Below are 25,934 nucleotides of genomic sequence, written 5' to 3' on the forward strand. Positions count from 1 at the left end.
CAAGATCCATTTTTAATCATTTGTTTTTTTTTTGATAAACCCTAAGTAGGAACACACTTAGTGCTATAGAATGGACCACACTGTCGATTTGAGTTTGGAATATCTTCTCATTAATTTCAGAGGGTAAACTGATTATTTGTTACGATTTACATGAATTTATCATGTAAACTACTTGGATCAAAATCCAAATTCAGACTAACCAAATGATGATAATTTAGTTCTCAGGAGAAATCCAGCCTAAAACTGATGTGAATACACACCAAAATCCAAGAAATTGCCTTTTTTGGAGTTGTTATGGAGTTGTTTACAATGCAAATGGTTCAGTTTCTTTTTGGCTAGGATATTAACAGTTCGAAGCAGAGAATACTAGTCCAGAAGATATTTTGAACCCACAATCCCAAAGAACTTGCAGAAAATGACAAGAGAGGATCGGAAAAACGATGCTCAGGATCTTGTTGATCAAAACCATCTCCTTGACCTTGTCTTTCACCTTCACAAGAAACTAATTGTATAATTTATAGATTAGTTTCACATCCAGTTTCAGGTTTTGGAAGGCCGACCACTCAGGATGTTGTGAACCAATTGCATGCTAAATCTGGCATATGGTCATTTTTTTGAAGACTCTAACTTGCATAGAGGTGTCAATTTCGATAGTGTGAAAAAAACTGTGATTCGGATTATCCAGTAGTCAGTTGGGAAAGAGCAATTTAGAGCTTATTACCATAGATGAGATGTAGAATGAGAAACCACATTGTGCGTCCTTTCCAAACCACAACTTATACACGCAGTAAATCCAGCAGTCTAAATGAGTGTCACAGTGTTCTAGGAAGCATGTATAGTGAGGAAACCATGTGGATGCACGATGCTGACCTGGATTATGATAAATTCGAGGAGAAAGTTAGCACTTAAGAAAAATGGTAAGAAAATAAACTTGAAGAGAAGGTTTATAGCTTTATATCTTTGAAAAAAATGAATAAGTGCATTTTCAATAAAATGAAGTTATACTTATTAACGTGATTTTTTTTCATATTATGGTTTTCTTGAAGATCATTGGATTTTGGAGACGTAGATTACTATAAAATAGACGTAGATTAATATGAAGAATTAACAAGCTACTTAAAACTGATTTATAAAGGAAAAGCGAGAATTTCTTGGAATTATTGTTAGTTCATCATGAGTTAGATGATGTATCAAGCGACGAAGAAATAGAATCTTTCATTATTAATTGTCAGGGTGTTTACAAGAATTGTGTAAAACTAATTTTTTTGTAAATATTTTTAAATAATAAAACAAAAAGTATTTATTTATATCCATTATTTCTATTTATATTACATGTCATTTTATTGTATTTGCATCTTGCATTTACATAAAAATTTAACATGTCCAACTTCCTTTTTTAGTCTTATTGATTGATATCAAGCAACCCCTTTCTGTGTAAGTTTCTGTCTTTTCTTCCTTGTACATTTTTATTTTTCTATTCAAGTGTGTTGGCAGATTCCAAAAGTTTCACTTTATATATTGAATAGTTTCGTGGTATAGAAATATGTGGTTCTTTCCTCAGCTTATTTGTTTTCTAGTAAGCAATTTCCTACTATATATGGCTATTGGGTCGAAGTAAAAGACGGATCATGACATTTCATAAAATAATATCGGGAAAGACTTTGGCTTTGTATGCCTAAGCCTAACCAAGTGTTATACGATTCAAAGTATTCAAAGTAAACGATAAAGGATCCTCACGACTTAAAGTCTTGTCATTAAGTGGAACTTTGACTTTGTATATGTAGGAGCCGGAAAATTAAATTGAAATTCACGATCAATTTGTAAATGATTGATTGTAAGTAAACAGATAAAACCATTTAAAACTGTTTACGCGTCACTTATTAATAGAATCATTATTCTAAGTTTCTAAAGACTAAAGGTGGGACTGGTGACCAAGAGAACGAAGAAAAACACTATGTTCTTTAATATTCCTTAAATATTTTACCATTCATGAGGAATAAGTTTTCCTTTTCATTTCTCTTCATTTCTTTACTTGTAGAGAATTATAGAACAAATCAATTCCTCATCAAGTTTGATAAGGAACCATCATTCCGTATCATTTCTAAAAATTTATTCCTATTCATTCTTTTCATATCCGTTCCTATTGTTCATATGATGGTTACCAGTCACACCCTAACTTTGAAAACAGTGTTTTCCTATGGAAAAGTTTGACAAATTAGGAAAAATATAGCTTTGTTTATAAAAAAGTGAATTAACGAGAAAAATTGAACAACTAATGGCATCTCCCAACCCATTTCTATTATTCTCGTAAAAATAGAATTTAGAATAAAAATTTTCTAATAGTATTTTACTTTTCACTTTATAATAATATAAAAATTTTTTTTACTCTATATATAAAATAAATTGTTTATTTTTTTGTTCATGACTCTATTTTTTACTTTAAAATAGAATAACATTAGAATATAACTTAACTCTATTATAAAGTTACTTTATTTCACTGTAAAAAATAGAGTAAACAATTGAAGATAGTCTAATATTGTAATAAAATGGTTCTGTGATGTGACAATTTTAGGCGAAAGTGAACCAATTTCTCCTGCACGTTTGTCCGTTCTTGATGCAATGTGAAACTGAAAACTATATTCTACCATATGTGTTAGATAAATAGTGTATAATAATCCATTCGTTCCAATAGCATATTAAAAACAGGATCGTTTTACTAACTGTGAATAATGAATAATAAAAGGAGGAACATATATTATCTGAGAAACATTTTGAGAATGCCATGAAGACATGTGTTCACCACAATATTTCTCACAAAAAAAACTCATGTATCGTAACCGCAATGTTTTCAACAAAAATACTGACACATCGTCCCTATATGCATTCTCACATAACACATTAAATAATTTTTTAAAAAAATATCCGAAGTTATCTAATGTGATTTAAATTATATATGATAATAAATAATACTTAATAATAATAATTTGATAACAATTCTTTATATCCTATATCATTTCTGTTTAATGTTTTAATACTAAAATAAATTAAACAATCATGCTAATCATATATTAAAAATTCATATTTTTTGTATTTGTTTTATTTAAAATTTTTAAATATGATTAAAAATTTAAAACTATTAAAATCTCACATTAGAAATTTTGTCATCAGTAATTTAAATCTTTTATTGTAAAAATATTTTAATGATCATAAAACATATGAGTAGGAAACGTCATTTGATAGATTTCAAATTTAAAATGTATATATACTTAATATTGTTTAAATTAAATGATCTATTATTTTAATTTCAAAATTTTATAAAAAATATCATACTTAAATTGAATTTTACAATTAATCAAAGATAAATACAATTAAATAGCCCTAAAAAGTTTGTCTCAAATATAGCTTCTAAGGATCAAAATAACCAAAATATTTTATTAAATAGGTAAATATACACTTCTACCCCTAGGATCAACTAATATAGACCATAGAGTTTAGAGGTGGGTTTAAAATTTTAAAAGAATTAAAAATAAATCTTTAAATTTTAATTTTTTTTAAATAGTTTCAAAAAGCATTTTTGAATTTTGAAAACAAAATTTGAATTTTTTTTTTGAAAAAATGTTTGAAAAATAGAAAAAGTTCAAATCTGAAAATATATCATTCGAAACTATATATTTCTAATTTGTTTTTAGTTTTTATTTATTTTTATTATTTATATATATAAAGCAAGGGGTAAAAGGTTTTTTACTCTTTAATGAAATCTATTTTGGTGATTTTTCTCCTTGAAGGCTCTTTTTGTGAAAAAAAATATTTTAAAATGGTTTATTTGGAAAAATTTCCCTTAATAAAATCATTAATGTATGTTTAAGAAATATTTCATCCTGCGTAGAGCGCATACTATTATCTAGTAATAAAATATTTGTTCACGGATTATTATCTAGTAATATAGTATTTGTTGAATGAGAAGAAAAAGAGGAAGATGAAGAGAAGGACAAGAAGAAGAATGAGAAAATTAAGAAAGAATATGAGGAAAAGGAGAAAAAAGAGAAGAAAGAGAAGTAAAATATAATAACATACTATACTGTTTTTGATTAAATAAAATTTATAATATAATATTGACAATATCTTATAAATGTATTGTTTATATTGTTTGTTGTTATATTGTGTGTTGTTATATTGTTTGACAATATAGTATTTGCTATATTGTTTGTTGGAGGAGAACAACAAAGAAATATGAGGGAAATATTTTTGGAACTGATTATTCTTATTCGTAGAATTTGTATTATACTATATGTAGAACACATTAAACATGTTTGAAATTGATTTCTACTAGTTTTAGATTTATAGTAATGTGTGGATTCTGATTTTTACAGATTTTAGATTTATAGTAATGTATAGATTCCGGATTCTACAGATTTTAGAACGATAGGTTAAGCGTGAAATGTGTTTTCCAAATATTTTTAGATTACTATTATTTACGTAGATCACGTATTCTAAACATATTAGATTCAATGAAAAAAGTGGTTACATTTTGTACTGTGTAGAATATCAAATCTTCTTTTTGTAGAACAAAATATGAAGTTATAATTTAAACATTTTGATAACTGTGAAAAAATACCAATGAATTGATATATGTATTTCATCGGTAGTTACTATTTTTTGATTTTTTTATTTATAAAACTATTTATTTGATTTATTTTGGAAAATACTAAAGGGTATTAGAGAAAAAGATGTTACAAAAAAGAAATTAGCCTAATAGGACATAGGGGGTGATTCGTTGGGCTTTATCTCACTACTTTTGCTTTATTCATTTTTAAAACACTTAATTTTACCAATCATGTTGTAGCTTTATTTTTGAAAGTTAAAGTCTACAACATATTTCTATTAACTTATACCAATCATGCTTTAGCTTACTTTTAAGGTTACAAAAAAAAACTAAAGCAATTTTTTCTTATGTATTTTAGGCAAAAAACCTGCATCTTCGTTTTATGGGCTATATAAACTATACAATGAAAAAACTATCTATAATATCAAATAAATTAGATAATCATAATAAAAACATCTATAAATATTTTAATTTAAATCTGGGTGTTTTTAAAATTATCGAATTTTTTCTAAATAACATAAATATTATTTACATATCACATTTTAAATAACAATAAACTTTTATAATTTATAAAAATCATTAATATAAATTATTTTAGTTGAAAATAAATAATTATTTTATATATACATCACATATTTAATTTTGAATATTTATAGCTTACAGCTACAACAAATTTGACTACAACTATTACTCTACGTGTGTGGTGGGTTAAATGGGTGTATACGGTCCCGGAGTTGGAGGGTTGGTGACAGCAATCTCCAACACTCTGTTCCGAACGACGGCACCGCCTGTTTTGTGGACTCCTCTTCGTGCTGTCGGTGAGGCGATTTCGAACGGGCTAGCTGTTTCGTGGATGCATTTCTCGGTGATGGTCTTGATGATTGGGTCTCTCGGAAGCTGTAGGTTATCCCGTTGCTTCAAGGTTTGAGCCGCCTTTCTCTTTGGGAGCTCGCGGCAACCGGGGTCTCGCTCCTCTCATTCCTTCTCTTGGGGCATTAACGTTTTGCTATCTCCAGTTCGCTTGAAGGACTTTAGTCTGTATTCTTAGAATAGGCTTGTTCAAGATGCTCTGTTTAGTTTATTTTCTGCATTCTGTTTCTTGTTTCCTCTGTCCTTCTGTAAAAAATGAAAAGCTTGGTAATATAATTTTAACATTTTACCAAAAAAAAAAAAAATTTGACTACAACAAATGTCTCTGCAAAAAATCTACAGTAACAACTTTACAGCTACAACCAACTTACCTACAGCTAAATTCTTACCGCCACAGTCGAACCTATCATCACCATAGTTTCCCCCCCCCCCTCCCCCCCCAAAAATAGCCTTTTATAAATTATGAAATTGTATTATTTTCGATGTGAAATGTTGTCTCCGCATTTCCATTCATTTAAACCAATAGAGAATATTGCAGAAAAGCACTAAAAATCTGGAACTGGATAAAGATTATTATCTATTGATAATTTGGCATCCATCAAAATTTAGAAATGATAAATTATTCAAAGAAACATATATGGATTCACTAGAACTGATCAGATATGCAGAAAAAAATGCCAAATTTAGTTGTCGCGAATGCAACAGAAAACTATAGTAGTGCAAACACCAGATCATATTATTGTTTCACAAGTTGTATGCTTACAAAATATATGTTTGGTGAATGGCTCTTGATCTTCTATATCGCAATTTAATGGTTGTTGATGGATTTGGAAAAACATGTCTGGACAAAACTAACTTATGAGTACAAAAAACTTGAGAAGAATGGAGTTTTTTGCCAAAACTTTGGATCGAACTGCAAAGATTTGATCGCCACATAAAAGAACCGCATGTCTTGCCAAAATTTTCGACAAAGCTAAAAGAAATATCTATTCTACAAAAAAAAATTAATCCATGATATCTTACATATATACCGCAAGATCAAAATACAGTTGTTAATTCTTTAACTAGGACTGCAAAATCTTTTCATATGAAACTTTGTTGTGTTGGTTGTTCTATTTTGATCTACTTTTTCATACCTTATTGTTTGAGTAAAATAATGGTCTTTCGATATCACAAGAAAAAACAATTAGAGTATTGTATTAAGCCGATACTCTTGCAAGATTATATATAGAATATAGTATTAATATAATTTTTTTTTGTGTTTAAGTTTAAAATAAAATAAAAACACTATAACCAATAAATATTAGCCACAGAGACGTAGAGACTCTAGACAATTTTTTAAAGTATTTTCTCAGAGAGATGTCTCTCGTAATTTCTTCCTCTCTCCCAATATATACACTTAGTCCTTGCTGAGACAATATACCAAACTGAAATATAATGAAGATAGTAACCCGTTTGATAATAGCAGATCAGGATTGTGAATCACTTAGCTTGGTTTCTTTCCTACTCTTTGTTTTGATCACCGGTAATTCTTCACTTTCTTTTAGTTATTTTGTTCATATTGCGCGCCCTGCTCTGGTATCTGCTTCTTCTCTTCTGGTACCTGTTTCTTTCATGTTTACTTCATTATATTTCTAGATTGGTGTTGCGTACTTGAAGTGACCGAGGTGATGAAGTTAAACTCTCGTAATTCTTTTTTTTTTTTTGGTTTAAACTCTCGTAATTCTTGGTTTAACAATATATGCTTTTTAAGTCCGACCATCCCAGCTGTCGGACCACATGTGACCGGGTTAGGTTTCACTCAAAAACTTAAAATTTTCAAACCGGATAAAAAACAACAAAAAACCTGTTAAAAACCTATGAACATGATGAACCAAACGAATGGTTGACTCACGTTCTAAGATCAGGGAGTTAGGTTTTAGTTCAACCCTATTCAATGTTGGAATAAACAAATAGAGTAATGAAAAAATTATAGTAAAATTCTATAAACTAATATTCCATAAATAAAAACTATAAATTAATAAATTTATCTGATTCTGAATTGGTCCGGTTTAACATATGTCACAAATCGATAAGATAATAAGATAACAATTTTTTAGAAAATTCTGTGTAAAAATATGTTTCTGTTTTAATTATAAATTAATAATTTATTTAAATATGCATATTATAACAATTGTATTGGTCGCTTTATAATTAGAATATAATTATCTCTATATTTTCTTAACGCTTCAATATATTTTGCTAATAATTAGTCAAATTATATTTAAACCAAGCTAAAACTTTATAAAAAAAGATTTTATATACACAAAATAATAAAATTAAATCATATGAAATTTGAATTTCAAAATTGAATTAACAAAAGAAAAAAACGAACTATCATTAGGTAGCACCAAATATAATAGCATATTAAGACAAAAGTTATCACAAAATAGAACATTACAAAATAACACATAACAAATTACAATATAACATTCATTAAAAAAAATAGAAAGTAAATAAAATAGAAAATAAATATTTATTAAAAATGAAATAAATATATAAAAATAAATATATGTTTATTTAAAATTAGAAAATAGTTATCAAAAGTGATTCAAAAATATTTCCAAGAACAGATTCAGTTGGTACCAAAACGTTTTTTTCATGATTTTTCTAAAGTGTATTTGTTTAAAATTTGATTCCTAAATTGTATTCCTATATTAGATGATCTTTCAGAAAAGTATGCTAATAGGTACAAATAAAATTTAGGAATCAAATTTTCAACAAAAACATTTTAGAAAATAATCTTGTAGTTGTCATATTGTGTTGGTATATCTAGCCAAATTTGAAATGTCTAATCTTTTTTTTTTGAAAAAATTATTATTCACTATGTGATTTTCCGTGCTCATGCGCATATAAAATATGTACAAAATAACTAAACAATCGTCATTAATTATTATTTAATTTTCATTTATTTGTAAAATTTATCTTAATTTATAACTAATATATATATAAATAAATAAAATTATTTCTTAACAATACATGAAATTTTATATATATAATTTGAACAGTTTATTTTTAGCATATTTTGGATTGCAGTTATTTTTCTGAGTTAATATACAAATATTTTTAATTTTAATTTGATTACGTTTGGTTGTTGTTTTAGTTTTGTAAATGTGTAATTTGTTATATTTTATTTTCTATAAAAATGAAATCTTTATAATATTATTTGAGAAGTCAGTTTCATACGTCTCGCTCTTATGTTAATTCTTATGATGATTAATTACAGGATACCTTTAATGAATTACGGAATATTACATCTAATTACTATTATTAAATTTATTTTTCTTTTTATTTAGTAGTTTTTGTTAATTAGATTTTTATTTTAGTTTTATATTTTCCAAAAAAACATATATAATAAAACGAAACATTTATAAAATTTAAAAAGACATTTAAAAAAAATATTTATATATAATCTTGATACTAACAAAAAATAATGTTCTCTTTAAAACATAATCTTATATTTTTAGACAACATAAATTATATTTTCAAAGAAATACAAATATTTTAATATATATATATTTCTTAGATAATTACATAAAAATTAAAATAACATAACTTAAAATCTTTAGTTGTTTAAAAATACTTGTAATTAGTATTATTGAGATGTTTATTACTTTTCCATGATCTTTAGTTGAAAATTATTTTTAATTACAACAAAATATATATATACAATATTTTACTTGTATAACATGATTTATCAAAAAAAAAATCACAAAACATGTTTTCATTTGAACTAGTTTTAAGCTAGATAATTTGAATTAAAAAATGAAACTAGGAAAATTGCCTCAAATACAACATTCATAGTACCAATTTTCATGTTTGCACTAACCATTTTTATCTTTATTTTTAGTGAAGGTTAAAATACAATTATACCCTTAGGGTTAACTAATCTAGATTTAGGGTTTAGAGTTGAGGGGTAGGGTAGGGTTTTTGGAATGTGAAATTTATAATTCTAATAAATATATAAATACTTAAAAAATACATCCTATTTGTATTAAAAATGAAACTAAGGAAATTGCCACAAATACCACATTCATAGTACCACTTTTCATGTTTACACTAACCACTTTTACCCTCATTTTTAATTAAGGTTAAAATACAATTATACCCTTAGGGTTAACTAATCTAGATTTAGGGTTTAGAGTTGAGGGGTGGGGTAGGATTTTTGGAATGTGAAATTTATAATTCTAATAAATATATAAATACTTAAAAATATATAATTTTTTTTTAAAAATAGTTTCAAACATAATTTTCGTTTTTCAAAAAGAAATTTGAAAAAAAAAATAAAAAAAAAATTCGAAAAAAAAATTCAAAAAAAAAGTTTTATAGAAAAGTTCGAATTTGAAAAAGTATAATTCGAAAACATAAAAAAAATTATTATTTTATTTTATTTTATTTTTTATTTTTTTATTTAAATAATGATTTATTATATATATAAATAACAAGGGCATAAGAGTCTTTTACCACTTAATGAAGAAGATATTTTTGAAAATGTCTCATTAGTGGTGGTAAAAATGAAAATGGTACCATAAAAGTGGTAAACATGTAATTTCCCTATGAAACTAATGTACTTTTCCATAATTAAATTTCCATTAAATAATTAAAAATATTATATTTTACCACAACAAATTTCTGTTACTTAATATTTAATTTGCTTTTATTTTTATATATATTTGTACAGTTCAATATACTCATAATAAAAGTACCTAAGAAAATCTATATTATTATGTTTAATATTATTTAAAATATTGTTCTGTTTAGCTTTTATAGATCTAAGGTATAAACTACTGAAAATTTACAAAATATTTAATTATTATAAATATCAATATGCACTCCTGAACTTTCAAAATTTTATTGGTTATTTTCCTTTTTGCAACTTTCTATTGATCATAACTTTATTTTTTATTTAAAAATTTGAAAAATGAAAATATATATTATTATTAAAAATAATATGAAACTGTAATTACAAAGAGAAAGAACTGAACAAATGTAATAAATAAAACTAATCTGATTTGATCGATAAGGATCTAAAATAACTATACTTCAATTTGAAAATACATGTAACTCAATATACCAACAAAATGAGTAACTGAATTAGTCTAATTTTTAATAACCAATATAGCAACGTTTTACTTATTTTATACATATAAATTGCAAGACACCTCAATAAAATATTAACAAATAAAAATATAATTAATTTTAAATTTTTTTTAATAAAATATATGTGCATGAGATTTCAAAATATTATATTTATATTCATTTATGTAATTTTAGCCAATCGATACTTTACTTTATTTTATCTATTTAATTCTAAAAAAGAGATATTATGTCATAAATAATCTTACTAAAAATATATTTATATTCTTAAAAGAACAACCAAAATCCAAATAACAAAAATAATCAAAATTTTATTTTTTTTAAACAAAAAAATTAGAAAAATATTCATTATAATTAAGGTTTTAAATATTTTTACAATTAGATAATTCTGGTTATTTAAATATTTATTGGATACAACGTTGTAGGTAAATATGTCAAAATATAAGTTATTTCAATTTTTTTTATCTAATCCAATATTTTTACAGTGCTTTTATTTTATATAGATATATATTATAATTATGTATAATATTTACTTATAAAATTATACTGTTATCTGAAATATAACTAATTTATATTTTGTTAAATGTAGTATTCACCCGGTCGGAGTATATTAAATCAGTACTCAAAATAGCTATTCGGTTTAGTTTCAAGTCCAGTTTTAAAAACATTATGAATAGTCTCAATTTCCCTTTGCTTGCGAACATGTCAAAGACATTTAGACATTCTATAGAAACCAGAATGACATCTTTTATGATTGTTTTTGCATTTCTATAGCTATCTAAAGAATTTGCTTCTTTTTTTATGTGCTTTTATTATCTTGGGTGGCAGCCATAGCTGTGGCGGGAGGTTCTCTGGACAGTGATAGAGAAGTCTTAATAGAGCTAAAAGTGTACCTCGAATCTCACAACCCAACCAACGGAGGAATGTACACGGCGTGGAAAACCAAGGAGCAAGATGTTTGTCAATGGCCAGGCATCACATGTACACCTCAGAGAAGTAGAGTCATAGGGATCCATTTAAGCGAGTCCCTCATCGCCGGTGGTCTATTTGGGAATTTCTCCGCTTTAACTCAGCTCACATATCTCGATTTATCGAGGAACACTATCGAAGGTTCAATACCATATGACCTGAGCCGTTGTCAAAAGCTAAAGCATCTGAATCTTTCTCATAATATCATTGAAGGAGAGCTGAACCTAACGGGGTTATCAAATCTTGAGGTTCTTGATCTATCAGTGAATAGGATTGCGGGCACTATTCACTCTAGCTTCCCGTTGTTCTGCAACAGCTTGGTTGTTGCAAATCTGTCGACAAACAAATTAACGGGTAGAATCGACAACATCTTTAGTGGATGCCGGTATCTGAAGTACGTTGACTTCAGTACCAATAGATTCAGTGGAGAGATAGGGGCTCGTTTGGGAAAGCTGGTGGAGTTTTCAGTTTCTGAAAATGTTCTCTCCGGGAACATCTCAGCTTCAGTGTTCAGGGGGAACTGCACTTTGCGAGTGTTGGATTTGTCTGAGAATGGTTTTGGTGGCGAATTTCCAGGACAAGTTTCAGACTGTCAGGATCTGAGTGAATTGAATCTGTGGGGAAACAACTTCACCGGGAGCATACCAGCTGAGATAGGCTCCATATCCTCTCTCAGAGGTTTGTACTTGGGGAACAATAAATTTTCTCGAGACATACCGGAAACTCTCCTGAAGTTGAGCAACTTGGCGTTTCTTGATTTGAGTAGAAATGGTTTTGGAGGCGATATACAAAAAATATTCGGGAGGTTCACTCAAGTAAAGTATCTAGTTCTGAATGGAAACTCATACGTTGGAGGAATCTATTCTTCCAAGATTTTCATGTTACATAATCTTTTCAGGCTAGATCTTAGCTTCAACAACTTTTCTGGCACGTTGCCTGCTGAAATTTCCCAGATCAAGAGTTTAAAGTTCTTGATTCTTGCTTACAATAACTTCAGCGGTGGCATACCACATGAGTATGGAAACATGTTGGCGCTTCAAGTACTTGATCTCTCCTTTAACAGGCTGACCGGTTCGATACCAGCTTCATTTGGAAAGTTGACATCTCTTCTGTGGTTAATGCTTGACAGTAACTCTCTCTCAGGAGAAATCCCTCAAGAGATTGGAAACTGCACGAGCCTTTTGTGGTTTAACGTGGCAAACAACAACCTCTCTGGCGGATTTCATCCTAAATTGACTAATATGGGTAGCAATCCTTTCCCAACCTTTGAAGTGAATAGGCAGAGCAATGACAGCATAATTATTGCTGCAACTGGGGAATGCATGGAATTGACGAGATGGATTCCTGTAAAGTTCCCTCCCTTCTTGTTTATATACGCAATTCTTACGAAAAAGAATTGTAGAAGCCTATGGCGTCATATTCTTGAAGGGGAAGGTCTCTTTCCTGGCTGCGCTGCTGGTCTCATGGCGCACACACTTGAAATACCAGCATATCTTCAGCTCAGTGGGAATAAGATATCAGGCGAGATACCTGCAAGCATCTCTCAGATGAAGAGGTTGAGTATGCTTCATTTGGGTTTTAACGAGTTTGAAGGGAGACTGCCTCCAGAGATAGGGAAGTTGCCTCTTTCTTTCCTCAACCTTACCCATAATAAATTTTCAGGCCAGCTTCCCCAAGAAGTCGGAAATCTCAAGTGCCTGCGGAATCTTGATCTGTCTTGGAACAATTTCTCAGGAACCATTCCCAAGAGCTTGAACGACTTGAATGAGATGAGTACATTCAACATCTCCTACAACCCTCTCATTTCTGGTGTGATACCTGTGTCGGGACAACTTTCAACGTTTGAGAAAGCATCTTTTCTCGGAAATCCGCTTCTGCAGTTTCCTACTTCTTTCGATAGATCAGGGAACAACACTAGCTCAGAGGAACCAGATAATGGGAGAAAAGGAGAAGAAGAAGATGATGAAGATACTATTGACATGTCCGTCTTCTATTGGAGTACATCTTCAACTTATGTGGCTGCACTGGTAGGCATTGCTGCACTTATGTACTTTGATTGTCCTTTGCATCGGGCATGGTTCCGCCTCGTTAATGCTTTCATCGCCTCTGCGAAACGTATGTTGTCTTAAAAATCATATCAGCTCACCTTCTTGGATTCCTCCACATAGCAAAAAAAAGATCATGAGTTCATAAGTATATGTAATGATTACATAGAGGTAAGTATGTTCAAGGAGATTTATCCTCCCTCAAAATATGATCCAGCATTAATTATCCATCAATTCTATGTATATATATATTTTTCAAAAATTTTGTGGGCTTGAAACGAATATTTTATATGGCTTGGCCAGGATCAGCCCTGATCGTAGTGGTCCATAATTCCCAACAACGAGACGGGCTGCAACAACGAGACGGACTATGCAGTAGCCGCTTCACTCCAACATCGAATTTGGAAACAAAGGAAGAACATGAACGGTCGTAGTAATAACCGACAAATAGCCATTGTCCAAACAAACAATTTGATCAACCATAAATAAATATCTTTATATATAAAGTTGACTTGTGTGATGCACACACGCCTCCACGACATCAAAAGAGAAGGGGGCTTTTTTTGACACGTGTCGGCTCGGGAGTGGATCGGTGTTTCTCACGCTCTCCCTTCTCTGCGACCGCGTCGCTTACGTCTGCGTGTTTGTCCCACCAAATAGGTTGGGCTTTTGTGTGATTAATATAGGCCCAAATATGATTAGGTTATTTTTCATCTTGGTCGTTCTTCTTCTTCCCTGCCTCTTCACAGAAAGTCGACAACGTAACGTCCCAAGAATCTTTGCTCTGATATTTATTCTGAGTTTTCCTTTCATTAATCCTTTCATTAATCCTCACTTATCTCTCGTCCTTTCACCTTCATTATTTTCAATCCTATAAATTGAGGATCATGACTTCGCTCTAGCAAACAATCCATTCCTTGGAACACAGCCTACAAAAATGTTGACTTCCCATCTCTTGCTTATTAAACTTTGGTGTTGCTATATTTTAAGAAAAAGATTTGTTACAGCGGTGCCTGTTAATTTATCGTAAGTGGACATGCTTATCTGTGTAGATGTTACAGATTTTGACCTCTACAAATACTGGACATTTTTTTTCCTACCCTGCTTGCTTTTACTTCATTGATGCTTATCTTTCTCCTGTGATATGTGTGGTTCCTAATGTTTTTCCTGCATTTTTTTAAATTTGTCGTACAGAGGCAATATTAGCTTTGTTCAGACTTCAGACAACAAATTACTTAGAAAGCTCATAAAACCTTCTCTTCCACAATCCAATGACAAAACCAAAGCTCTCCAAATAACCCCTGAAATCCATTCATGGCATCAACCCAAAGAACCTTGCCATTGCTTCCAGAAGATTCTTTGGCATTCCTACAAGCCAAAGAACCTTGCCATTGCTTCCAGAAGATTCTTTGGCACTAACCCAAATCTAGCGAGCTAGGCCAAGATGGCTACAGCTACACAAGTTGTGCAAATCCCTAAACGCAACATGACCCATGAAACCAAGCTTAACTACGACTTAAAAACCCGTTTGTGATATGCAGGTCAACTTATATCCCGATCTGCATAGGACAAAAGGATGTGTCATGTCCTTCACCGCCCGGTTTCTACCAACCCAGGAAGAAAGCGTATGTTCTGTATGTGATATTGCAGTCATTGGCGTAGACGCATCTGGTCTGCTCGCTTCGCTCTCCGTTTCAAGTCCGGTGATCAATTCAGATTGGTAACTTTGAGAGTCTTATGTGGTTTTCTACCTCTGTGGATGAGGTTAAGTAAAAGTGACTTTAAATAAGGAAAAATATTGTTTTGACAAAGTTATACATATTCTGCAATTTGTAAATTGTGAATGATGTAGCTAGGACTATAATCTACCACCTTAACTAGAACTATTAACTCTATTATTTATTTTGAAAATAAAAACAGAGTTTTGAAATGAAATCATTACAGCAGAGTAGAGGAATGAGCATACATATAAATAACTGTATACACACTTGGTATTGCATAAATTAAATATACAAACATCTTTTATAAAGCGTAACTTATATAGATCATAGATATAAGAGTAATACATAACTACGGTAGACAGAGACCCAAAAGCTTGCCTAAAAGAAACATAATCCCCACAAAATTTTGAAAAAACAAATAAAAACATAGAGGGCCATCAGTGTGATGTAATACTTGACTTATAGACGGCTAAATGTTTACTTAAGATTTGGTTTATTTATTTTTGTAACATTTTTTAATTGACCGCTAAAATCAGTTACAATCAAACCCAATTAATTATAATGTTTTAAAAGACATTTTAAAATGGAAAAGATTGTAGACTTGGGACGTTTCCGGTTTTGGTTCTCAATTCGTTCATGTAACAAAGTTATGAACCGGCTAATATCCAAGATAATTAAGATCCCGTTTGGTTTCATTTTTTTTGGTTAGTTCAGGTTAAAAAGTCGCAAATTTTGAGTTTTCAGATTAAGTATTAGATTTTCAGGATTTCAGATAAAATTTTAGATAATTCAGATAATTTTAAATTTTTGGATAAATTAAAATTATTCTGGTAACTCGGATATTTCAGATTATAAATAGTATTTTTGAATTATTTGATTATTTTAAAACTAAATATAGTTGATATTAATTTATAAGTTTATATATTATATTTTGGAAATTTGGCACCGTACGATTCCAGTTCCTTGGTTCTTGGATAATTGGTAAAATCCAAACCCAAAATGAACTTTTTTTTTGTTTGGTTATGTTTTTTGGTTTTGAATAAATGTGCACGTACCTACTCATGATATATGTTCGTTTAATTGGTTTTGTATTTGATTTCCGCTATGAACCAATTATATTCTAATCATGTTTAACATATTAATATAGATGCTACATAATATCCATTGAAAAACCTAAATATCGAATTTATATAAGAATTAAGATTCTAATAATATAACTATTTTAATAATAGAGAAACCGGCGCGTAGCGCCGGAAAACCCCTAGTATTCAATAAACAAAAGACGTGAAAGCCACCAAGGGAAACATGGGTGGATATATAATCAATGGAGACGCTTTCTTTTGTTGTCAATAAGTCACTTCACAATTGTTTTAAAATGTTTAACAATGCAAAATGATTCTCTCTCTTTCCAAACATATGTATTTTGACAAAAAATTGTTTCGCGATTTTTAGATTTTCAATGCAGATTTAATAAATTAAAAAGAATAAATTGGTAATTTGAGATTTTTTGATTAAAACTATTGGTTTAAAAATTATAAAAAAGTTTTCTACACGCAAATCAAGATATTTATTGATATACAGTAATCATTTCTTAATATGTGTGAAAAGTCTATAAATATCTAAACATTATGGAATGGAGAGAGGAGAGGTAAGGTGTACTATCTCCGTTCCACAAAGATTGTGGTTTTGAGCTTTTTTTTTTTTACAAAGTTTGAAGTTTTGTGTTTTCAATACAATTTTATAGTTTATTTACCCACTTTGTCAATATTAACTAAGAGAGTTACTACATGTAATAATTATTTTTTTAAAGAAAATTATTAACCATACTATGTTTATTTTCAGAAATGTTTTTCTTAAAGTGTGTGAAAACTTCAAAAATACAATATTAGTAACCTGTGAGTAGTAAGGGGAGGAGCCAAATAAGATGAGAGAGGCTATTGGCAAAGGTTCTTGCTTGGGACTTGGGAGCTTCCTGATCCCAAATCTGCTTTGAATAACAATCTTTTTTATTTTTCTTTTCATTTTTTATAATTAATTTATTTTCATTTCCTCTGGCTCTGGCTTTCCCTCTCTTTCGACTTTTTTTTCTCTCTCCAGGTGCTCATTGATTGATTCACCTGAAATTATCAGTTTCGTTGAACGGCATTTTGAGGCTGATTGTCTTGTTTCTCTGGCTCAAAGTATAAGGAAATTCAAAAATTGTGGATCGCGTCCTTGCTGAGAGATAGCAGCGGTGCGATTATTATGTAGCTGATTTTGTTATCTTCTAATCCTTACCATATCGCTCTTTGGATCGATTATTTGTGAAATGATCATCACTCATTACGTATTCTTGTGGATGATGTTTTTTTGAGTATTCTTGTTTTTTTTTCTTGTTTCTGGAAAAAGTCAAAATCTGCGTCTAGTGTGATGATGATCGTTTTCTGATATAAATTCAGAAACTGAAAGAGGAGATCGAATCATTTGAGATGGCTAATCAAGGTGGTTCGTCAAGGAAAAGTCTATCCTTCTCTGGTCAGTCATTTCAAGGGAAGAAGAAACCTTCTGAAAACAATGAAGGAGGAAGCTCTGACCTCCCACGGAGATCTCTCACATCTTCTCGTTCTTCCATGTAATCACCCCCTCAAGCCAACTTATCATTTAATGTTTCGTCATATGACACATTGTTATAAATGTTAAATTTCATTACTGAATCTTAAGACTCGTGTTAGCTAAGGCTTCTTAGTTTTTTTTTTTGGCTCGTTTTTTATTCTTTTTGTTTTGTTTTGTTTTGTACATGTCGTTGTTAGAAGCTTGAGTGGAGAAAGGAGTGGAGAGAGAACTGTAAAGCGACTTAGGTTGTGTAAGGCACTTACCGTACCCGATAGCACAACTTTACATGAAGCATGTCGGAGGATGGCTGCACGTCGTGTTGATGCCTTACTGCTCACTAATTCTAATGCCTTACTTTGTGGGATCCTTACGGACAGGGTATACATTTTACTACCATTTTCGCTTCAAAATATTGTCTGTTTTTTTTTTGCTTGAATTGATCCGTTCCTCTCTATTGGTTAAAGGACATAGCAACAAGAGTTATTGCTAAAGAACTCAACCTTGAAGAAACTCCTGTTTCTAAAGTTATGACCAAGAACCCCGTCTTTGTTTTGTCTAACACGATCGCTGTTGAAGCTCTTCAGAAGATGGTGCAAGGTTCTTAAATTCTTAATAAGAAACCACACATTTTTCATTTCTTTTGATCTCTCATTGTTTATTTGTTTTATATAAATTCTTGAAATTTGAAACTGTAGGCAAGTTTAGACATCTGCCAGTGGTAGAGAATGGAGAAGTTATTGCACTTCTTGATATAGCAAAGTGTTTATACGATGCAATTGCTCGTATGGAAAGATCAGTTGAGAAGGGTAAGGCCATCGCTGCAGCTGTTGAAGGTGTTGAAAAGAATTGGGGGACATCTATCGCTGGTATATATGTTACAAATATTGTCTCAAACAGATTTCGATTCTCTGCTGGCTTGAAAATTGTCTGGCTTGTGTTTAAATAGAAATGACTGTCGCTGATGGTGTTTTGTTGAAATACAGGTCCAAACACTTTTATGGAAACACTTAGAGAACGAATATTCAAGCCTTTGCTTTCGACTATAATTCCAGATGATACAAAGTGGGTATATCTCCTTTAACTCTATATTATCATATTTCATATCATTTTGATCTGAATACTTGTTTCTGTTTTTGTTCAAAAAAAAAAAAAAAAATACTTGTTTCTATTAAAAGTAACGCAAAGCTTTAACGAGTAAAGTTGGGAATGAAAACGTACAGAGTTTTAAAGGTTGGATTGGAAGAGACGGTGTTAGCAGTAACTATGAAGATGGTGGAATATGAGTCTAGCTCAGCCATGGTGATGGCTGAGAACAAATTAGTAGGGATTCTCACGTAAGTCTCTCATGGTTGGCTTTTATTTCTATTTATCTGGAGAATATATGCTTGGTTTTAGTTTCTCTGGTTACGAAAATATGTCCCTGGATAAACTAAAACATCATATTCCAACTTTTGTAATGGAGCTTTTATCTTGGTTTCTAATTGTTTTTGTTAGTTCAAAGGACATCTTAATGCGGGTGATTGCCCAAAATCTTCCTCCAGAGACAACTGCTGTGGAGAAGGTAATTTTTCTCCATTAGTAACTGGGTTTGTGGTAGCTTTTTCAGTTGTTACTACATTAGAATATGTGAGGAGTTATTATTTCAGTTCTTCCTGAAATCAATGTTCTTTTCTAGTGTTAGTTGCTTATTTCCTACCATTATTCTATAGGTTATGACACAAAATCCAGAGTCTGCAACAGTTGATATGGCAATTGTTGACGCTTTGCATATCATGCATAATGGAAAATTTCTTCATCTTCCTGTATTAGATAAAGGTAGCAAAATCTTCCAAAAACTGACTATGATCAATCTTAAGTATGTGAAGCATCATAATTTCAACATTTGGGTCTAATGTTAATGCTTTCACATAGATGGAGATGTTGTCGCTGTGATTGATGTAATCCACATAACTCATGCTGCTGTTACCACGGTACATTTTTTTTTTTTCTCTTTTAAATAAAGTTGGCAAATAGAATCTTAGAGTAGAACGATACGTAAGAAGAGCAAAATTTGTTTAATTGTGTTTTGGTTAAGCTCTCACATCTTTTTTGGACAGGCTGGAAGTACAGCTGGAATAAATAATGAGACAGCAAACTCAATGATGCAAAACTTTTGGGATGCCGCTATGGCTTTGTCTCCTAACGAAGATGGAGATGAAACAACGAGGAGGTTCTTACTTATTTTCGTTAAAATCATTTAGCTTTTGACCACTAGCTAGGTCCCTCAAACTGTTGGTGTTGGATGATCATTAATTTTGCAGTGAAGACGAATCATCAATTAAACTACCTTCGGAGATAGAAGGAACAAAGTCATTCTCATATCCCAACACATTTACTTTCAAACTACAAGATAAAAAGGGACGAATGCATAGGTTTATGTGTGGTACGTTTAATCATAACACCATTTGTACTTATGCACAGACACTTCATAACTGTTTTTAAACCATAATGATAGAGACACATAGTTTGGCAACTCTGATAACTGCAATACTACAACGGATGGGGGATGACATTGAGCCTGACAACTTGCCTCAGATAATGGTTTGTATTTGTTTGAAAGCTTTAGAAATAAAAAGAGGAAATTTTTTTTTTCTGGACATGTTCTTATTTTGTGCAGTATGAAGATGAAGACAATGACAAAGTCATTTTGGCATCAGATAGTGATCTTGTAGCTGCCGTAGAGCACGCTAAATCAATAGACTGGAAGGTAACTAAAAAAAAAAAATACTTACATCATTCATTTTGTCAGTCAATCTTGTTTTGGTTTGGGTTCTAGAAATATGGTAGCCAAAGTACAAAACCCTAATCCATACTTGGATCGGTTTAAAGAACCGTTATGGTACTTTCCTTGACTTTGGTTTCGATTCAAATAGTAAAATCATTTTAAATTTAAGGTATATATATGCTCTGATGCTTAAATTGGTTTTTGAGGTAAAGAAAATGTATTTTGAAATTGGTGCAGGGTTTGAAATTGCACTTGGACTACGTGGAAGCGAGAGGGCATAGGAGAGGTGTAAGCACAGAGGATATGGAATACGATAAATCAAAATCATGGGCAGTCGCTTACAAGACAGTTGCAGCCGGGGCAGCTCTTGCCGCTGGACTGGGGGTTTTGGTATACCTTAAGCGCCATTCAAATTAACTGATTCATTTTTTTGGCGAGGTACAAAGGTGGATGCTTTTGCCAACCAATGTTTGCGCATATGACTGGGAAAAGTATTAACCATTCTCATTTATTCGTGTGCTTTTCTTTTATCTTGTTACTCATTCTATTTAATTTTTTGTTTTTTAACCTTACACATTTTTTTGTATATAAATAAGTAAACTTATATTGGATGATTTGAGTGACGTTCAGAAGTTCAATGAATTTTTATCTTGCTTGATTGTTATGTGGAGAACCATATCAGATAAGGGACCACACATTTTCTCTTCTTGTCTCTACTCAGTCACGGGTTTGTCTGATCAATGCACAAGATGCTCGGTTCCATAATCAATCCGGAATAGTTTGATAGTACTATCCATCACCTCTGATCTGTCGTGGAGACTCTCTTTTGCTTTGTCTTGCTCTGCAGTCAGGGATATAATAAAAAAAAAAGAAATTAAAAAATGGCCGTAGAAAGCTTTATTTATAAAGCAAAAAATTAGTGTTTAAGAAAACTATATAAGAAAAACTACAACAAATAAATTTACAGATTAAATTCTACAGCCAAAAACATAAAATTGTAACACTTACCAATCATCCCAAAAAAATAGGTTCAGAATGGTTGTGATAAACAACGGCTGAACTCAATAAATCACAAACTATAACATAAATCATCTTTACATTTGATGCATCATTTAGATGCAACATCTAAATACGACATCTGAATGTTGTGTCCAAACGTTGTTTAACTTTGTAGTTAGTATTTGCATCTAGATACAATATCTAAAGGTTAAGTTGTTTGTTTTCTATTTTGTAATAACATATGAATAATAATAACTAAAAAGACTAAAAATGCATGATTTCTATTATTAATAATGACCTAATTATAATATTCAAAAAATATTTTTAAAATATTTTTGCAAAAAAAAGTACAATTTTTTCGATTGCGGTAGAAAACTTGATTTTGCAGTTTTGAAGAAAATTCCGATTTTGCCATTTTGACAAAAAAAATCTGATTTTGAGGTTTTGACGGAAATCATGATTTTACCATTTTGAAAAAAATTACGATTTTGCAATTTTGACGGAAATCATGATTTGTCATTTGACAAAAAAAAATCTGATTTTGCGAATTTGATGGAAAACTGATTTTGTTGTTTTGGCGATGAATATCAATTATAAAGTTTTGCAAAAAAAATCAATTTTACAGTTCTAGCAGAAAATTCTGACGAGAAAAAATAATTTTGCAATTTGACAAGAAAACTTAATTTGCAATTTTGAAGGGAAAAATCAATTATGTTGTTTTGGCGAAAAACTTGGTTATGTGGTTTTCGGAAAACTCTATTTGTTATTTTGCGGTTTTGGCGAGAAAACTCGCTTTTACAAGTTTGGCGGAAAACTCAATTTTATGATTTGGACGAGAAAATTTGATTTTGCGGTTTTGAATGGAAAGCTCAAATTTACGATTTTGCGGGAATGCTTGATTTTGTGGTTTTTGGCAGGGAAACACAACTTTGTTGTGTCGGCGGAAAAATAAGATTTTATGGTTTAGGTGAAAATTTTGTTTTTGCGGTTTTAACGATAAAACCCAATTTTCGGTTTTGGTGGAAAACAAAATTTTGCGATTTTGGTGGAAAAACACAATTTTGTTGTTTTGACGGAAACACACAATTTTACGGTTTTGAAAAAAAAAATTGTGATTTTAGCAAAAGACCTAATTTTGTTCAATTTACTGGAAAACTTGATTGAAAACTCGATTTTGCTAAATTTCTGAAAGAACTTGATTTTACGGTATTGACACAAAAACTAAAACAGAGAAAAAAAGAGACTAAATCTAAAAATTCAAAATCTCAACATATTTTTTTGGTGTAGAAAAATGGTTTTATCTTTTTACCGGAAAACCAAGCATCATAAATAATATGTACCAACGCAGATTGAACCTAAGCAGCGGAACGCTACTAGCAATCTTTTTATCATTGGCCAAGGCGAAATCTGAACACATTGGAATGTATTATCCACAAAAACGGAAAGGAATACATCGACAGATTTTAGATAGTATACAGAGTGGGCTTGGTTTTGTTTTGTTAATTCAATTTCATTACCTTATTTTAAAATTTCTGTCCATATTTGGAGTGACATTTTCTATTTGATTTGGTAAGAGTTGGAGCTTTGGATATTTGCGCACTCTATTTAAAATATAAAAGTTCATTCCAAATGATTAAATTCCTTAGCCGTAAAAATATCAAGCCCCATTGACTATGGCTTTGTGGCGTCACAAACTGGAGACTCTAACCAACGACCGATGGCTAGTGTTCGTGTGTGCCATGTGGATCCAGTCCGTCGCCGGCGTCGGTTATTTATTCGGTGGCTCAATGTCCCCGGCGATCAAGACTTCCCTCGGTTACAACCAGAAACAGATCGGTCTTCTCGGCGTCGCTAAGAACCTCGGCGACGCTATCGGATTCGTCTCCGGTGCTTTATCGGACGTATCACCGTCTTGGACGGTTCTGCTCGTCGGTGCTGCTCAGAATTTCGTCGGCTACGGTGTTGTCTGGCTCGTCGTCACCGGTCAATTGCCTAATCTTCCTCTTTGGATTGTGAGATGAATTTTTCAGTTCGTATTTTGTATACATGATCTCTTTTTATTACATGATGTATAACTAACATCCGAACAAGACTCCTGTTTTTTTTTTTTTTTTAATTTTTAATTTTTAATTTTTTTATGCTTTTTTTTTAAACGTTTTGTTACATAAGTTTTGTTAATGCAGTTGTTTGTAGCTATCTTCGTGGGAACGAATGGAGAAACCTACTACAACACAGCATCCTTAGTCTCGTGCATTCATAACTTCCCAGAGAGCCGTGGTCCTGTTGTTGGAATCTTGAAAGGTTTCTCTGGCTTGAGCGGAGCAATCTTGACTCAGGTTTACTTGATGTTCAACCCCTCTCACGACTCTTCTGTTATCCTCATGGTTGCTCTTGGACCGCCACTGGTCGTTCTCGCTCTACTATTCGTTGTTAGACCCGTGGAGAGAAGTTGCAGAGCGAGCTCGCGGTCCGATGATTTACGTTTCCTGGCTATTTACGGGTTCTGTGTTGTCCTCGCAGTGTATCTATTAGGAGTGTTGGTACTTCGGAGTCTCGTGGATATAACTCAAACGGTTACCACAGCCTCAGGAGCTATTCTTGTCGTTTTGATGGTTGCTCCGGTTCTTGTCCCTTTTGCATCGGTTTTCCTCTCAGGTATTAATAACGCCGCCTTGGTGAAGACCGAAGAAGGAACCTCTAGTGTGGACCCGAATGAGGTTAAAACTTTGATTGAGAGGAGTGACATATCGCCGGGAAAGAGAAGAGCCCCGTGTATAGGAGAAGATTTCACATTGTTACAGGCTTTGGGACAATTTGACTTCTGGCTTATATTTATGTCTCTGGTTCTAGGTGTAGGTTCGGGGATAACGGTTATAGACAATCTTGGTCAGATCTGTTATTCCCTTGGCTATAGCAACGCCAAAGTATTCGTCTCACTAATCAGCATCTCCAATTTTCTTGGTCGTGTTGCTGGTGGCTACTTCTCTGAGCTAATCATAAGGTGCAATTTCACTTTTGACATTCATACATAAACGTTTATAGTCATTGTTTTTTTTTTTAAACTGAAAATAATCATCACTTTCTTCGTCTTTACTAGGAAACTCTCACTTCCGAGAACAATGGCAATGTCTGCGGTTCAGGCGATAATGTCATTAGGGCTCATCTACTATGCCATAGACTGGCCTGGGAAGATCTATGTAGTCACCATTGTAATAGGAATGGGTTATGGTGCTCATTGGGCAATCGCTCCTGCTTCAGTCTCTGACATTTTTGGACTAAAATGCTTTGGTTCTCTCTACAATTTCCAGATTACAGCATTGCCTATTGGGTCGTTTGTGTTCTCAGGTGTGATTGCAAGTAACATATATGACTACTACGCCAGGAAGCAAGCCGGGACCTCCACAGAGACTGAGTCACTCACTTGCACAGGATCAGTGTGTTATTCGGTTACGTGTGGTCTCATGTCCGTGGTGTGTTTAATGGCTATGCTGCTGAGTCTGAGTGTTGTTTATAGGACAAGGACGTTTTACTTGAGGCTTCATCGAGTGTCCAAGACTTGAAGATAATGTGGACAGTGGACCTTTTTAACGTGCCAAAGGTTGTTCTCTTGGCCTTTTGTAAGAAATATGTTAGCAATTCTACAATTTGGTTTAAATTCGACAAAATCTTACTAGAGTTCATTTGTAATGTTAAAAGATTACCCTAAAGAGTTAGTAATGTACACGTTTTATTTTTTTCTACAGTCTAGAGCATCTCGAAAAGACATTCTATAAATTTAAATATGATGTTTTTGCTCTAAAAAAAACTTGAAAACAATTTTAAATAGTAAAACTTCATATTTTGATCTTTATGTGTATAATTAAATATTTTTTGTTTATCGTTTTAATTCTTTAAAATTTTATATCTGATAAATATTTCAAATTTATTTTTATAAATTAAAATGTAACACATAAAATTAAATAAAAACTATAAAATAAGATTTAAAATATCTTAAATGCACTAGTTGATCATATATGAGAACATTACAGAAATAATAGTGTAATGTGATATTTTGCTTGTAGCTTAATATATTAACTATGTTAAAATATGCGTCTTGTGAAGAAAAACCTTGTATATATATATATTATTTTAAGTATTATTATTTATTTTATGTTATACTATAAAAATAATAAATATTTATTGAAAAGTTGATAAATCAGTAACTATTACATACAGTAAAATATTCACTCTTGTTT

At 31.3% G+C, this 25,934-nt stretch overlaps 3 protein-coding genes across 5 annotated transcripts; all 3 read left to right on the forward strand.

Annotated features, from left to right (window-relative positions):
- The first annotated feature begins 77 nt into the window (after positions 1-77).
- LOC103852183 (probable LRR receptor-like serine/threonine-protein kinase At1g74360) lies at positions 78-13,868 on the forward strand. Its single transcript, XM_009129099.2, has 2 exons — positions 78-6,998; positions 11,438-13,868. The coding sequence occupies exons 1-2, from the start codon at positions 6,911-6,913 to the stop codon at positions 13,705-13,707; spliced, it is 2,358 nt and encodes a 785-aa protein (XP_009127347.1). The 5' UTR covers positions 78-6,910; the 3' UTR covers positions 13,708-13,868.
- A 2,462-nt stretch (positions 13,869-16,330) lies between these two features.
- LOC103852184 (CBS domain-containing protein CBSCBSPB5) lies at positions 16,331-21,358 on the forward strand. Of its 3 annotated transcripts, none has more exons than XM_009129101.3 (15): positions 16,331-17,577; positions 17,783-17,955; positions 18,137-18,314; positions 18,401-18,533; positions 18,632-18,802; positions 18,920-18,998; positions 19,157-19,270; positions 19,431-19,497; positions 19,646-19,751; positions 19,848-19,906; positions 20,033-20,145; positions 20,237-20,358; positions 20,431-20,516; positions 20,593-20,682; positions 20,938-21,248. In XM_009129101.3, exons 2-15 carry the CDS (start codon positions 17,813-17,815, stop codon positions 21,115-21,117), a joined length of 1,641 nt encoding a protein of 546 aa, XP_009127349.1. In that variant the 5' UTR covers positions 16,331-17,577; positions 17,783-17,812; the 3' UTR covers positions 21,118-21,248. The 3 variants fall into 3 exon arrangements, with proteins under 3 accessions (XP_009127349.1, XP_033141370.1, XP_009127348.1); XM_033285479.1 differs by having other exon boundaries at positions 16,337-17,579; positions 17,798-17,955; positions 18,134-18,314; XM_009129100.3 differs by having other exon boundaries at positions 16,341-17,577; positions 18,134-18,314; positions 20,938-21,358.
- A 1,777-nt stretch (positions 21,359-23,135) lies between these two features.
- Positions 23,136-25,441, forward strand: LOC103852185 (protein NUCLEAR FUSION DEFECTIVE 4). Its single transcript, XM_009129102.3, has 3 exons — positions 23,136-23,711; positions 23,883-24,700; positions 24,797-25,441. The coding sequence occupies exons 1-3, from the start codon at positions 23,373-23,375 to the stop codon at positions 25,257-25,259; spliced, it is 1,620 nt and encodes a 539-aa protein (XP_009127350.1). The 5' UTR covers positions 23,136-23,372; the 3' UTR covers positions 25,260-25,441.
- Positions 25,442-25,934: the final 493 nt, after the last annotated feature.

This window comes from Brassica rapa, chromosome A02 (genome assembly GCF_000309985.2).
Source record: "Brassica rapa cultivar Chiifu-401-42 chromosome A02, CAAS_Brap_v3.01, whole genome shotgun sequence".
NCBI classification, from domain to species: domain Eukaryota; kingdom Viridiplantae; phylum Streptophyta; class Magnoliopsida; order Brassicales; family Brassicaceae; genus Brassica; species Brassica rapa.